General features: G+C 37.3%; 1 protein-coding gene across 1 annotated transcript in view; it reads left to right on the top strand.

Moving 5' to 3' along the window:
• LOC127424978 (uncharacterized) overlaps window positions 1-16,701 on the top strand; it is a 187,662-nt gene that overhangs the window by 121,082 nt on the left and 49,879 nt on the right. Inside the window, 18 exon segments of the mRNA XM_051670551.1 lie at window positions 409-760; window positions 1,213-1,290; window positions 1,431-1,592; window positions 1,731-1,835; window positions 2,034-2,129; window positions 2,232-2,357; window positions 3,077-3,229; window positions 3,670-3,824; window positions 4,038-4,164; window positions 5,890-6,073; window positions 7,692-7,849; window positions 8,089-8,267; window positions 8,443-8,581; window positions 8,689-9,045; window positions 9,154-9,237; window positions 9,323-9,427; window positions 9,608-9,706; window positions 12,854-16,198. Coding sequence (XP_051526511.1) covers window positions 409-760; window positions 1,213-1,290; window positions 1,431-1,592; window positions 1,731-1,835; window positions 2,034-2,129; window positions 2,232-2,357; window positions 3,077-3,229; window positions 3,670-3,824; window positions 4,038-4,164; window positions 5,890-6,073; window positions 7,692-7,849; window positions 8,089-8,267; window positions 8,443-8,581; window positions 8,689-9,045; window positions 9,154-9,237; window positions 9,323-9,427; window positions 9,608-9,706; window positions 12,854-16,198 — 6,004 coding nt within the window.

Here is a 16,701-nt window from a genome sequence, read left to right as displayed (position 1 = left end):
TCTTATTCCACAATTTATCAGGTGTGATATTCCTTTTATGCCATAGTTCTATAAAAAATAATTTAATATGAGCCACTTACATTTTAGACAGATTGTGGCCAGATAGTTTGTCTATTTTTCCTCTCCTAACAGAAATAGTTCTAAACGAAGCTAAAGCAGGATGAAATGTTGCATTTAGCATGCAAGTCTGTCTGAAATGTCACAAACACAGACAAGTGGAGTACAATAAAGAGTGAAGTAACCCAGTGCTGTTATAATGAATATCTAAACACATATACAGAATGTTGCTTGTCCAATCAGATTAGAGTATCAGAACTAATTATTGTATAAATAAATAAAACTCATTTAACCTCACACAACTCTTTCTTTGTGACAGCAACAATAACTTTCCTCTGTCATTTCTCTCAGGGTATACCGTCTCCATGAGCGTTTGGTTAACCTGCGCAGTGAGTATAATCTGCGTCTAAAGTCTGGCGTGACGGTGTCGCAGGTGCCCATGACACAAGTGCCCATGACCCAGATCTCCCACGTCCAAACATTGCAGCAGTCTCCCCAACGCGTCAGACCTGAGCTAGATGAAGTCACTCTCAAATACATTCAGGACCTCGTGGCCTGGGTGGAGGAGAACCAGAAACGCATCGACGGGGCAGAGTGGGGCGAAGACCTGCCCTCTGTGGAGTCACAACTTGGTAGCCACCGTGGCCTTCACCAGTCTATAGAAGACTTCAAATATAAGATCGATCGTGCACGGGCTGATGAGGTAGTTTAAAGCATAAACATGTCATACATGTTTCTATATTTCATTTATCTAAGTAGTCTTAAAGGCAAACATTTCTACACTTTCATTAGATCCACTTATCATGTTAGTCAAGGTTTCTTCCACCAAAATAGCTGAAACTGAGTTTCAAATGATAATTTTATAAACTCTTTCTGACATTTAGAAATAAACAGCCTATTTTGGTACTGTACCTTTAAGACTGTTCTGATTCGCTAACCTCTATGCATGAAATGAGTAACAATAGTGTTTGTATCGTACAATAGCAGTAACACATGTGTACTTGAGAACAAACAATAAGGTTCTCAATAATAATACATAGTATTTAAATAGCAAACTCCAGTCAAAATTCATTGCATTTGGGTGACAGTGAATAACTGTCTAAGACTGCACTGAATATCATATGAAAAACCAACAGAATTCTTTCTCCTTTTAAGAATCAGCTGACCCCTGTCAGTAAGGGAGCCTATCGAGAATACTTGGGCAAGCTGGACCTGCAGTACGGCAAACTGCTGGTACGCTTTTAAAATTAGTACCAATACACACCAATCTCCATTGGTACTATATACCAGTTTAAATAACAGTTTACAGTGTCTGATGAAATAAAATGAGCTAATTTGTTAGTTGGTTAATTTTTGTTATTGTTCCACATCAGAATTCTTCCAAAGCACGACTGCACAGTCTGGATCAGCTACATGCTTTTGTTGTTGCCGCCACAAAAGAACTGATGTGGTTGAATGAGAAAGAAGAGGAGGAGGTGAACTACGACTGGAGCGATCGAAACTCCAACATGACAGCCAAGAAGGACAACTATTCAGTAAGACCATAAACACTTCCGAATTCGTACACTTTAGTTTTGTGTTACGGTGATAATTTTATTGCATTTAATAATAACATCAATAAAGGCTCAATACAGGACTCAGTATGTAATGGTGACAATGGTTCTGTATTTTAGGGTTTAATGCGAGAACTTGAACAGAGAGAGAAGAGGGTGAACAATGTCAAAGCAACTGGAGACAAACTGCTGAAAGAGGGCCATCCTGCCAGGAAGACTGTGGAGGTACAAAACATTTACATTTATTAATTTAGTTATTTATTTTCTGTACTACACGTACAGAGGTTCTGTTCTGTGTTAAAGTCATAGTATTATAGAGCTACAAAGTGGCGTGAGGAATATGTGTCAACATATATATTTCAACAGAAAATTCTGGGTTTTAATGGTTGTAACTCAAGCTGTTTGCAAACTGTTCCTCTATAGGCTTTCTCAGCAGCTCTTCAGACACAGTGGAGTTGGATCCTTCAACTTTGTTGTTGCATTGAGACTCATCTCAAAGAAAACACTGCTTACTTCCAGGTACAGACATCAACACAGCTTTATGCATGTAGATGTTGGGTTTGTCCAAATTATCTAATTTAACTGAACTGTTTTTATCTAACCATGTCTTGTGCTCTACAGTTCTTCTCAGATGTTAAAGATGCTGAAGAGAGGATGAAGAAGATGGAAGACATGATGAAGAAGAAATATGTGTGTGATCGCTCCATCACAGTCACAAGGCTAGAAGATCTGCTACAGGATGCAGTGGTGAGTCTTAAATGAGTTTGATTTTACAACCCAATAAACACTTATGTTTTATATGGAAATAAAAAAAATGGTATCATGGACATTCAGTTTTCATAATGACAGTTTTGTCTGTTTTCATTATGCAAAGCTTTTAGAATTAAAGGAATAGTTCACCCAAAAATTGTTAATTAGCTCATAATTTACTCACCCTCGTGCCATGCCAGATGTGTACGACTTTCTTTTGCAGCACGCAAACAAAGTTTTTAGAAGAATATATCAACTCTGTACTGTAGCTCCATACAATGCAAGTGAATGGTGACCAAAACTTTGAAGCTCCAAAAAAGCACATAAAGAGAGCATAAAAGTAGTCCATATGACTCCAGTGGTTTAATCAATGTCTTCTGAAGTGATCCAATAAGATCAACCCAAAACCATTTGGATCACTTCTGAAGACATGGATTAAACAACTGGAGTCTTATGGATAACTTTTATGCTTCTTGTATGTGCTTTTTGGAGATTCAAAGTTTTGGTCACCATTCACTTGTATTGTATGGACCTAAAAGCTGAGATATTCTTCTAAAAATCTTAATTTGTGTTCTGCAGAAGATAGAAAGTCATGCACATATGGGATGGCATTAGGGTGAGTAAATTATGAGAGAATTATCCCTTTTGGGTGAACTATTCCTTTAAGAATCGATCAATGTATTTTCTACATGTGACACTATTCCTTTGGCCTGCAGGAGGAAAAAGATCAGCTGAATGAGTTTAAGACACACCTTGAGGGCCTTAACAGGAGAGCCAAGACCATCATCCAGCTTAAACCAAGGAACCCGGCTAACCCCGTCAAGGGCAAATTACCTGTTCAAGCTGTCTGTGACTTCAAACAAATGGAGGTAAGAAAATGAGAGCCTGTCCCTTGTTTCCTCTTGTCTATGGGTAATAAAATTAATTCAAAAGAATAACTCCTAACAAAAAAGTACCAATACACTGCATGGCAATACCGTTGTTTTGGGGCATGTATACAGTGGCATTCTGTGAAGTACCTTGAAATACCATGGTACATGCAAATCACTCAGAACCATAGTATATATCAAAGTATCATGGTATTATCCTCTTTTTACCATGAAACCATAGTTATCAAGCTTTCAATGGAAAAAAAAAATAGTTCATTAAGTAATCAGCCTCACCCATTGTCTTGATCGTGCTCTTAGTCACTGCATTTAACCAGTGCAAAAGGTAATCCATTTTAATCACCAAAAATCAAGTTATATAAATTGCCAGTCAGTATTTACTCTATTAACAAGACCATAACTCCTTCATTCTTTGGGCCCAGATCACAGTGCACAAAGGAGATGAGTGTGCCCTGGTGAACAACTCCCAGCCGTACAAGTGGAAAGTGCGAAACTCCAGTGGGAATGAAGCCATAGTACCGTCCATCTGTTTCAACATCCCTCCCAGCAATAAAGAGGCCATGGACATGAGCTCTGGGTAACTCAAAACAGCATAACCTCATTTAACCTCTGTTCTTTCAGTTGGCAGCACAATCAAATTCCACATATTCATTTTATCTTTGAGATCTGGGAGAACAGACAGGTGGTTTGTTGTGATTCATGTAGGCAAATGTTGCAATATAAACCAAATAATTTTGATCAGGATTTCCCTTTGAATCTTTGTTATATTTTATTCTGTTTTGGTCCTCAGTTTGGATGCAAGTCTGCAGAGGCTGATGGTTCTGTGGCAAAGGCTGCATGTGGATATGAAGAGCCTGCTGTCCTGGCAGTACCTCATGCGAGATATCCAGCTTATCAACTCCTGGAACTTCATCATGGTAAATAACATACACTTTTTAAGTCTGTGCATACTGAATATGCACTAGCTAATGATGTATTTCCAGGGTTGGGAAGGTTACTTTAAAAAAAAATATTCAGCTACAGATTACAGAATACATGCTGTAAAATGTCATTTGTAACGTAATCTGTTAGATTACTCAAAGTCAGTAATGTAATTAAATACTTTGGATTACTTTTTCAGCACTGGCAATTTTTTTCACTTGTTTTAACTATAAACAAGTAAATGAAGTAAGAAAATACACTTATATATTTAAATAAAAAAACATTCTCTGAAAAAAATTGCCTAAATATCTTACGAAGTTTTGCTGCTCAAGTAAATTTATCTTGTTTTAAGGATTTTTAGATATTTTTACAGGAAAGCAATATTTAAATTCTCAGTAAGAATAACATTTTTGCAGTACATCTTTTCCCTAATATCAAAGGTCTTACTGGAGAAAAAAAACTTATGCTCCAACGTAAAATATAATCGCATCTGGTAATTGATGCATTTAAAGACACGAAATAGCATTTTAGCTTAGCATAAAACTAAATGTTTACATGCTAAGTTACACAAGGTTAACATTTTTTGCTGCTCCAAATTTAAAAACTCCACAAAGTGTACACAATGACATCCTTTTCTGATCGTATGTGTATTCTGTTTACAGAATGAGGCAGAAAATATATTATTTGTAGATTTCTAAATGAGGTTAAAGGCTACATTGAATAGCATTTCTTGTGAAAATACCATCACAGCATTAAAAACATTGACAAGGCATGTAATCGTGTATTTATTGGTTTTTGATTTATGTTTCTTCTGTCAAAGCGTTTCTAACTGTTTTTTGTTAAGCTGTAGAAACATTATGTAGCTCCTCTATTAAGCTCCCAAGGGAAAGTTACTCAATGACATCATATCCACCTTTTCACTTACAACAGTATTAACTTGTCTTAACACATCTTAAGAAAGTGTTTCACCGCTGTTCAAATGCTCCTCGGATCGCATCATTTATATGGATAAATGATTTCCAACTGAATAGCCTAAATATTAAATTAAACAAATGACAATAAAATGCAAAGTAATCTCTTCAGTAATCAAAATGCTTTTTGAATGTGACTGTATTCTGATTACCAGCTATTTAAATATAACTGTAGTGGGATACAGTTACTAATGTTTTGTATTTTAAATACATAATCCCTTTACATGTATTCCGTTTCTCCCCAAGCCTGCATATTTCACATATTTGCAGGGACATTCCCCTGGGAGCAAGCTAAGGGCACAGTGATGAAACAAAATTACTGACAAAAATGTTAGTTGGTTTTTGTTTTCATAAATGATAATGAAGACTAGACAAAAAAGACACATCATGATGATAATCAAACTATTTTTGAAATTAGTTACTGTCAGTTTAACTGACATTTACATCAAAAGACAAACACTATATACAAATATATACAGTATATATAAAAGTACTTAAGCCAAAATGTGCACAAAAATTAATGCTGGTGATAGATGCATTTTTTCTCACAGGGTTTGAACCTACAATTTAACTGAGCTTACACTACATTTTCATTACACCCATTTCATTCACCTTTACAAAGGATAGAATCTGCAATGGCTACCCAACAATGTTACGTTAATATTTCTTCAGCCTTCAGTGTTTTTTTTTGTTGTTGTTTTTTTTGTGTGTGTGTGACTGGGCATTATTATTTTCCCTTATTTTGTGTAGTTCAAGACACTGAGAGTGGAAGAGTATCGACTGGCCCTGAAGAATTTGGAGCTGCACTACCAGGCCTTTGTGCGTGACAGTCAGGATTCTGATCTCTTCGGTGCTGATGATCGCTTGCAAGCCGAAAACAGTTACGGCAAAGCCACTCAGCACTATGACAACCTTCTACGCTCTGTTGAACAAGGTGGGTGTCAGGTTAAGTCAGTGTGTTTGTTCAGACAGAGAAATCATGCATCACTTTTACTGTTCATCAAAGGGATCTGAATTCTCTGAATGCCTGAATAAAACTGCACACAGACAAAGACATCTTGGCTCCGGAACAGCCCTCCTTTAAGGTGTTGCCCTGAGCAAAGCAGGGATTTTTTTCCACATGCTTGATATAATACAATAAAGGCATTATGGCTAGGCCATTAATTGTAGAGATTTTAGAAGCGTTAGTCTTCTGCTTTAGTTTTACACTTCTGTGTGTCAAGTGCTTTAATAACAGCACAGTTTGAAATCCAGTTAAACCCTGGATAGCTAAATCCACCCACAGCTCCCATTATGACTGAATAAATATTTTTTTCAGAACCTGTTCTCAGCCTAAAGGACAATGCTGCGGGTAAAGTTCACTAAGTGGATTTGATGATTAATCAACTGCAAATTACTTTGTGTAGTTGTTTGTATCATACGGAGCACACTGGAGGACAGGGTGGCAATTTTTTTTCTTAAATAGTTTTGCATGGCCTCTCAATAGTTTACATTCCCTCATATTAAGTTTTCCGTGCCCTCGAAATGAGTTTTGTGGGCCTTCGCAATAGTTTTGCATTCCCTCGCAATAATTTTGCCATGATTTTACAATAATAACCATATTTTAACCTTGATATACATAATAAAACCACAGTAATAATACAGGAAAATGAAAACTATGGTCATAAAAATCATAATTTTATGGTTATTTGGTTTTACTACAAATACTATGGTAAAAACATAGTAACCACAAGATGCACCATGGTTAATCTATTATAAAACCATGGTTACTCTATGGATACAGTGTACTGTGTACTGTTTTAAAACCGTGGTTTCCACAGAAAAAAACAAAAACAAAACATGGTTGGCCTACAACAGTTATGGTTTCTAGTCTTCAATATTACTATAGTAAAACCATAGTTAAACTATTATATTTTTATAGTAAAACCATAAAAACCACAAAATTATAATCTTTTTTACCATGGTTTTCGCTTTCCTGTATTATCACTGTATTATGGTTTCACTACAAATATCTTGGTTAAAATATGGTTACTCAAGTAAAACCATGGTAAATTTATTGAGAGGGAATGCAAAACTATTGTGAGGGCATGCAAAACTATTTCAGAAAAAAATCCCACCTTGTCCTCTAAGGGGCTCTGTAGTGTCATACTTTAATATGCATTTTGCTTTCATCCACGTTGACTGCTAATGGAACAGTGTGTATATATGCATTTTATAGCATGTTTTAATTCAATATTTCATTCTATTAAAACACGTGTTTGTATGAATCCTTCTCATCAGCACTCTGTCAGGTTTACTTACTTGTTGACGGTTTGAAATGCATCATACTTACATAAGTGTGTGCAAATGAACTCAATTTTTACATTAAGATAACATTAATAGGGTAACATGATTAGTACAGTGCCAGCGTGTGTTTTTACTTTTTACTGATTTTACTTTCTACGTGTTTTTTTTTTTTTTTACTACGTTTACGTAGTGTTCTCTCTTTCAAATGTACCTTATTTCGGATTGATTCTTAAGCTGTTTTAACACCAAGTATTTTAACTTTACAGGGGAACAGGATGAGTCAGTGTACAAGAGTTACATTACACAGATAAAAGACCTGAGGCTGAGGCTGGAAGGCTGTGAGTCCAGCACAGTTAACCGTCTCAGACAGCTGGTCGACAAGGAACCTCTCAAAGCCTGTGCACAGAGGACCACTGAACAGAAGGTGTGCAGAAAAAAACTGTGTTAAATATCAATTGGTTTATACATGAAATACATATGGAAATGGCACAGTATATTGCTGATGTGAAAAAATACCTTAAGTCTCAAATGATAGCTTATGCATGCTTTCTGTAACTTTTTTAAGCCTAAAAATAGGCTGTGTTTTCATCAAACTCCACAGCTCTGATGTACTATTTCACTGCTAAACACGTATGTATGGTGTATTCTCTCTCTATCCTAAAGAAAGTGCAGTCTGAGTTGGATGGTATAAAGAAAGACCTGGACAAGATGGTGGAGAAGAGTGAAGCAATGCTGGCCACCTCTCAGCAGTCTAGTTCTGTCCCAGTCCTGCGTTCAGATATAGACATCACCCAGAAAAAGATGGAGCATGTCTACAGTCTATCATCTGTGTACCTGGACAAGTCAGTTCTAAGTCTCAATCTGTCCATTTTCTTACTTAAACATATATAGATGATTGAAATATCCAGGGAGTAAAATTGTCATGTTTCCACTAAGTCATCTCTTCTGTGTTTAAAACAAGAAGGTCTTCCTTTCCTTATTAAAACAATGATGATCTTAACATTTTTGTCCACAAAGGCTGAAGACCATTGACATGGTAATCCGCAGCACACAAGGAGCTGAGGACATTCTCAACAAGTATGAGAACCAGCTGCGAGATGTGCAGAATGTCCCTGTTAATGAGAAAGAGGTTGAAGTCAACCAAACACAGCTCCAGGTGAAACGTCTTTCCCAAACAAATTCAGATGTGCACTGAATAATTGTTTGCAAAGCATATGTGACCTCACAAAAATCTTAAATGTGTTCTCACCCTCTCTATCCCAGAAATTACGCTCAGCAGCAGAGGGCAAGCAAGCCATCTTTGACCGCCTGGAGGAAGAGCTTCAAAGAGCTATGGCGGTGAACGACCGGATGTCTCAGCTGCACAGTGAACATGATATAGAGCTGGAGCACTACAAACAGCTGGTGTGCAACCTGAGGGACCGCTGGCAGGCTGTATTTGCTCAGATTGAACTGAGACAGCGAGAACTAGACCTGCTGAGCAGACAGATGCAGGCCTACAGACAGAGCTATGACTGGCTTATTAGCTGGATAGCAGATGCCAAGCAGAGGCAGAACAAGTTCCATGCTTTTCCCATTGGCGACAGCAAGGCCCTTCAAGATCAGCTGGCCCAGGAGAAGGTAATATCTGTCGGTCGGTCGGTCAGTCGGTCAGTCAGTCGTTCGGTCTGTCAGTCGGTCAGTTAGAAAATAATTTATTAATTTATTTTTTTCATGTCCACTGTACAGAAACTTCTTGAGGAGATTGAGAAGAACAAAGACAAAGTTGATGAATGCCAGAAATATGCTAAAGCATACATTGATGCAATAAAGGTGTGTATGAATTCAGCCTTGAGCATGTTTTACTCAGAAATCTGAGTGATTTATGAATATCTTTCTAAATTGATTTTCTTATTAGGATTATGAGCTCCAGTTGATGACATATAAAGCCTTAGTGGAGCCTACTGGTTCCCCTCTGAAGAAAACCAAAATGGAGTCTGCATCTGATGACATCATCCAAGAGGTACCTCATGCATCAGAGCCCTGTTTTTTACCAGTGCTTGCATATCTAAAATCCTGCGCTCTTTGTCCCTTTTCTAAAAATGTATTCATTTTCATGTTTACAACTTATTCTGTGCCTATTATCACTCTACCTTGCCTCACATTTGATATGGCAATAAGTAAATGTAAAAATGTTTTCCAGTATGTGACTCTAAGAACACGCTACAGTGAGCTGATGACTCTGTCAAGCCAGTATATTAAATTCATCACTGAGACACAGCGCCGCCTAGCAATTGAAGAGGTAAGTGTCAAAACCTAGAATAAAAAATAGTCCAGTACTAGCTTTAACTCACTAACTTGAGCCTTTGTAGTTTAATGTATGGACATATGAAATATCTGTTTATTTCTATGTGCAAACCATATGAGACACAGTTACAATTTCATTTTAAGTCATCAAAAAGCCACTCATTGGTGAAGGCAGAGTTGAAGCATGTTGTTTAAAAATTATGTAGTCGAGGTGAAAGTTAAAATTTTATTAAAATGCTACATATTGTGAAAGAGGTGCTTACCTAGGTCACCTAAAATTATGTCATCATTTACTCAAAAGGAGATGTTTGGCCGAATATTATCCTCAGTTACCATTTGGTTTCATTGTATGAGGAAAACAATGCAGTGAAAATGAATGGTGACTGAGGTCAATATTCTGCCTAACATATACTTTTGTGTTCCATGAAAGAAAGTAAGTCATACATGTTTGGAATAACATGATGGTGAGTAAATTATGCTAATGCTGGTGGTGCAGCACATTCCATTTCTATCACAATGTATGTCCCTCATAATCTGTTTACTACTATATGGAGGTGAGCAGTGCTGGGTAGTAACAGATTACATGTACTCTGGATTACATAATCAGATTTTAATTATCAAATACTTGTAATTGGATTAAATTACATTTTGAAATACTCGTAATCAGACTACCGTTACTTTTTTATAGATAACATGGTTATATGTTAACAAGGCAACGGCAGTAAATTGTTGATAATGTATTGATAATTTTCATATCAATATCATCATATTCTTACCCTGAAGTGCAATAGTCTCACAGATGAAGATTTTGAGCATGTGCTCCTTTTATGTTACAACATTAAGATAAGCACCTCAGCTAATGAATAGGTGATTGACTATTACTAAGTAGTAAGGGTTAAAAATAAGTGTGTCAGAGTTTTGAGCTGTTGGCTTTGACCTATCAATGTCATTGCTGTTGATTTCAGGTTAATTGAATGAACTAGATATGATTAAAAATATATATATATATATTTCTTACTACCTCACCAATGGTGTGCAGCTCACACATTGAACTTAACTGCTTCAAAACTAGTGAATGCCATCTCTAAGTTTCCTGCCCTCAGGGTACACAAACTGAAGTTTTCAGTGTTTTTAAATGAAAACTTTGACCTAGGCAATGTCGATGCTGTTGATTTTATGGTCATTAATTTTCAGTCATTTTATGATCTTTTTATGTTGATTTTATGGTCATTAAAGTGCATAATGCTGCTATTGTTGTATGCACTTAAAATTAACTTGATGTCTCAGTGTTTGGAATTATAAACTTTGGCAATGCACTGTCATTGCTGTTAGATTTAATATTTATTTCATTCATGTAATATTTAATGCACTTTTTTAAAAATGTCATAAGGAGCTCTTTTTGTTAGTAATAAAGAATAGGATACATTTTCTTCCTCTTTATACTTTCATGTTAAAAAGATTTTCCTACTCAAACGCATGTGACATAAAATTAAATAGAATTAGGTTGAAAGTAATTCAAAAGTAATCAGATTAGATTACCCCAAAAATGTAATATATAAGATTACGTTATTGATTGAATTTTTTGTCATGTAATTTGTAATCAGTACCTGATTACAATTCACAAGTAATCCACCCAGAGTTTTAATATCTCTAACTTTATAGTGAACTCTCAGTTAGCATTAGCATAGGTAAAGGGTACCTAGCCTAAAGCAAACTCAAATATTCTTAGGTTAAATATTTGTGCATACGCACCCCTAACAACAGACACTATTGCATTATAAATGATGCTGCATTCTTGTTCTGGTTTAATTTCCTGAATGGATAGTGTCTTTAGCTCCTGTAACCAGAAAGCAACATTCTTTCCCATTATAACTTTGTGCTTTGGTTGTTGATTTCCACTCTTGAGTATGCTTCAGCCTGACTCTCACCCCTTTCCCTGTAATTGTTTTCTTCCTTTCCCCTTTTCATTTCTAACCTTTTATTTTCTGCTTCTCTAAACTGCTTGCCAGTGCTTTATCATGATGAATATTTGTCATGTTTGGGCGCTAAAGAGGTAAATACTCCAAAAACATATATTTTCATCCTTTCCCAATACCTCTTTTTTAGATATTAAAAGTCAGAAATGAAAGCTCAGTAGAGGATGAGCTTTCATGTTAATTTAAACAATTATTAAGATTTACATGAAATAAAATGTTATATTGTATTAATATATATTATATAATAAGTTGAGCTTATTTACACCATGGCATTCATCGGACCATTTTTTTTTTTCGTTGTGCACCTTCTCTATATTGATGTTGTGGTCTGGCATTAGTTCATTTCTCATATTTCCTTTGCTGCATCACTAAGCTATTGTGTTGTAGGCTTAATAATACCATATGCATTAAAAAGCCCTTAAAGGGATATTTCACACAAAATGGACAAATCTGCCATCATTTATTTAACCCATATGAAACACTTTTGTGGAACACAAAAAAGGCCCAATGGTAGCCTCTCTCACCATCACTGTATATTTTTTCTGTACAATAAATGTCAATGGTGACAGAGGCTGTCATTCTGCCTAACATCTGTGTTTGTGTTCCACAGACCAAGAAGTCCATTGTACAGGTTTGGAACAACATGTGCACAACATATTTTTAATTTTTGGATTAACTATCCCTTTAACCTTACACCAGTTCTTATGCAAGTACTTTTGCCTTGCTGCAATCCACAATAATAATGGTCCCAAAATACACAAAAGAAAAAATCCCCAAATTTTTACAAAATTCTTCAGCATCTAAAATTACAGGATAGGTTAGAGTTCTGTATAGTTATGAATTCATATCCAGTGCTAACTCCTCATTAGCATGAAGCCATTTAATATTCCAGCTGTAGTGTTGTTTTGTGAAGTGATTGTGTCTCATTTTGTGTGCCATACATTATGACTGTATATCGTCCTTCGTGAGTCTTCAATAGCTAAATAAGATGTTTTACTATTTAGTATAATTGTTTTAGCATAAATCTCTGAAACTATGTTCATGTACTTACTTTTAAATGCTCTGTACATGTGTGTGTATCTGTAATCTACTACAGATATAATAACTAACTCTTCAATGCTTAACCTTGTCTCTGTTTCCCCTACTATTTACTTACACTAATACAGAAAGCTGCTGAAAGACTTAAGGAGGAAGAGAGGAAAAAACTGGCCGAGATGCAGGCCGAGCTAGACAAGCAGAGACAGTTAGCAGAATCTCACGCAAAGGCTATTACTAAAGCAGAACAAGAGGCCAATGAGCTGAGGATGAAGATGAAAGATGAAGTCGACAAACGACAGGATGTTGCTGTTGACGCCGAGAAACAGAAGTACAATATCCAGAAAGAGCTGCAGGAGCTTAAAAGCCTTTCAGAGCAGGAAATCAAGTCTAAAACAAAACAGGTAGAGGAGGCCCTCCAAAGCCGCACCAGAATTGAAGAAGAGATACATATTATCAGACTCCAGCTAGAGACAACAACGAAACAAAAAACAACTGCTGAAACAGAGCTTCAGCAGCTCAGGGACAAAGCAGCAGAGGCTGACAAACTGCGAAAGGCAGCCCAGGAAGAGGCAGAGAAGCTTCGGAAGCAAGTTGCTGAAGAGACTCAGAAAAAACGCAATGCAGAAGATGAGCTTAAACTGAAATCTGAGGCAGAGAAAATGGCTGCTAAAGAGAAACAAAAGGCCCTTGAGGATCTGGAGAAATTTAAGCTGCAAGCTGAGGAAGCTGAGAGACACATGAAGCAAGCAGAGCTGGAAAAGCAGAGACACATTCAAGTGGTAGAGGAGGTGGCTAAGAAGACTGCAGCCACCGAGCTTCAGAGTAAACAATTGTCTTTGACAGCAAAACTGGAAGAGTCACTCAAACATGAGCAAGTAATGGTCATTCAGCTGCAAGAGGAGGCAGAACATCTAAAAAAGCAGCAAGCCGATGCAGATAAGGCAAGAGAGCAGGCTGAGAAGGAACTAGAAACATGGAGACAGAAGGCCAATGAAGCACTCCGTCTCCGACTCCAGGCAGAAGAGGAGGCCAATAAGAAAACTGCAGCTCAGGAGGAGGCAGAAAAACAAAAAGAGGAAGCCAAGCGGGAGGCAAAGAAGAGGGCAAAAGCTGAGGTGGCTGCACTTAAACAGAAAGAGACTGCAGAAAAGGAACTTGAAAATCAAAGGAAAAAGGCTGAACAAACTGCTCAACAAAAGCTTACAGCAGAACAAGAGCTTATTCGGTTAAGAGCAGATTTTGACCATGCTGACCAACAGAGAGCTGTCTTGGATGATGAGCTCCAGCGCCTCAAAAATGAAGTCAATGCTGCTGTTAAACAGAAGAAGGAACTCGAGGAGGAACTGGTCAAAGTTAGAAAGGAGATGGAAGAGCTTCTGCAGCTAAAATACAAAGCTGAGAAAAAGTCTGTGTCAAACACTGAAAAGAGCAAACAACTTCTTGAATCTGAGGCAGCCAAGATGAGGGAACTTGCTGAAGAGGCCACTAAACTGAGATCAGTTTCAGAAGAAGCAAAGAGACAGAGGCAAGTCGCAGAGGAAGAAGCAGCTCACCAGAGAGCAGAGGCTGAAAAGATCCTCAAAGAAAAGTTAGCAGCTATTAATGAAGCAATTCGTCTAAAAACTGAGGCTGAAATCGCTTTGAAAGAGAAGGAAGCTGAAAATGAGCATCTAAAGAGACAAGCAGAAGAGGAGGCTTACCAGAGAAAAGTCCTTGAAGATCAAGCAGCACACCATAAGCAAGCAATTGAAGAAAAGATTGATCAGTTGAAGAAGTCCTCAGACATTGAACTAGACAGGCAAAAGAAAATTGTAGAAGAAACCTTGAAGCAGAGGAAAGTGGTAGAAGAGGAGATCCACATTCTCAAACTCAACTTTGAGAAGGCTTCAACTGGCAAACAAGACCTCGAAATAGAGCTCAACAAACTGAAGAGCATCGCAGATGAGACTCAGAAGAGCAAAGCAAAGGCAGAAGAAGAAGCTGAGGAATTCAGAAAACTTGCTTTGGAGGAAGAGAAAAAAAGGAAAGCAGCAGAGGAGAAGGTGAAACAAATCCAAGCTGCAGAAGAAGAGGCAGCAAGACAGCACAAAGCTGCTCAAGAGGAGGTGGAACGTCTCATAAAGAAAGCAGAAGAGGCCAAAAAGCAGAAAGAGAATGCTGAGAAGGAAGCAGAGAAACAGATCCTTGTAGCCAAAGAGGCTGCACAGAAGTGCTCTGCTGCTGAGCAGAAAGCCCAAGATGTTCTTCTCCAACAAAATAAAGATAGCATGGCACAGGATAAACTCAAGGAAGAGTTTGATAAGGCAAAAAAACTGGTACAAGATGCAGAAAATGCAAAAGACAAAGCTGAAAAAGAAGCTGCCCTGTTACGGAAGAAAGCAGAGGAAGCAGAGCATCAGAAAACGGTAGCTGAGGCTGAAGCTGCCAAACAGGCCAAGGCCCAGGAAGATGCAGAAAAATTGAGAAAAGAAGCTGAAAAAGAAGCTTCCAGAGGGGCCGAGGCAGAGGCTGCTGCTTTGAAACAAAAACAAGAGGCTGATGCTAAGATGGCTAAGTACAAAAAGCTTGCAGAACAAACCATGAAGCAGAAGTCTCAGGTTGAGGGAGAGTTAACAAAGGTTAAACTGCAACTTGATGAAACAGACAAACAGAAATCTATCCTTGATGATGAACTCAAGCGACTCAAACAAGAGGTCAGTGTTGCTATGAAGCAGAAAGGTCAAGTAGAGGATGAGCTCTCAAAAGTCAAGATTCAGATGGAGGAGTTAATGAAATTGAAACTTAAAATTGAGAAGGAAAATCAAGAGCTTATAAAGAAAGATAAAGACAGTACAAAGAAACTCCTCAAGGAGGAGGCTGAGAACATGAAAAAATTGGCGGAGGAGGCAGCAAGACTTAGCTTAGAGGCTCAAGAAGCTGCAAGGTTACGGCAAATTGCAGAGTCTGATCTTGCCAAACAGAGGGAACTGGCTGATAAGATGCTTGAAGAGAAAAAGCAGGCCATCCAGGAGGCAACAAAACTAAAGGCTGAAGCTGAAAAGCTCCAGAAACAAAAAGATCAGGCACAGTTAGAGGCTCAAAAGCTGCTGGAGGCCAAAAAGGAGATGCAGCAGCGTCTGGAGCAGGAGACCGAAGTTTTCCAGAAATCCTTAGAGGCTGAACACAAACGACAATTAGAGATTACCACAGAGGCTGAGAAACTGAAGATCAAGGTGACACAGCTTAGTGATGCTCAGTCAAAAGCCGAGGAGGAAGCCAAAAAATTCAAGAAACAAGCTGATGAAATCAAAGCCCGTCTGCAAAACACGGAAAAACAAACTTCAGAGAAACACACTGTTGTTGAGAAACTGGAAGTGCAGAGGTTGCAGAGCAAAAAAGAGGCTGATGATCTGCATGAAGCAATCGCAGAACTTGAGAAGGAAAGGGAAAAATTGAAAAAAGAGGCAGCTGACTTACAAAAACAATCAAAAGAGGTATTGTGTTAGATGTTGTAGAACTGTAGTCTAATTTTCCCTTAAAACCCTTAATTAACATTTAACAATTTTTATACAACCTCCAAACCTTTGTTCATGTAAATTGCACATTGCCATGCAAAGTAAAAAAAGTCTGCAATTGTTATGGACAAAGATGTTCTGGTCAACTTTTACAACACAGTGTCCATGTTACAGTGCAATTACTGTATTATTAAGTACTGAATAATACTAATGCATGTATTTAGGATGTAATTATGTTTCTATAGTCTATAATTGCACACTGGTAATTGTATCAATATTGTTTTTAATGTGTAATGTATGTAACTTGGACACTATAATGTAATGTGCTATAATTTTTGTAAACTTTCTCAAATTTCATTATTCAAAATCAAACTTAAACTATTTCAGTTATTAGGTTAGAATTTTCATATTTATAAAGTGTATTGTATTCATTTAATTCTTACAGTGTCACAGTGATTTCCATGTCAAATGAAATAATAATT

The sequence above is a fragment of the Myxocyprinus asiaticus genome, chromosome 34 (assembly GCF_019703515.2).
Source record: "Myxocyprinus asiaticus isolate MX2 ecotype Aquarium Trade chromosome 34, UBuf_Myxa_2, whole genome shotgun sequence".
Taxonomy (NCBI): domain Eukaryota; kingdom Metazoa; phylum Chordata; class Actinopteri; order Cypriniformes; family Catostomidae; genus Myxocyprinus; species Myxocyprinus asiaticus.
This window is presented reverse-complemented; position numbering and strand designations above follow the sequence as displayed.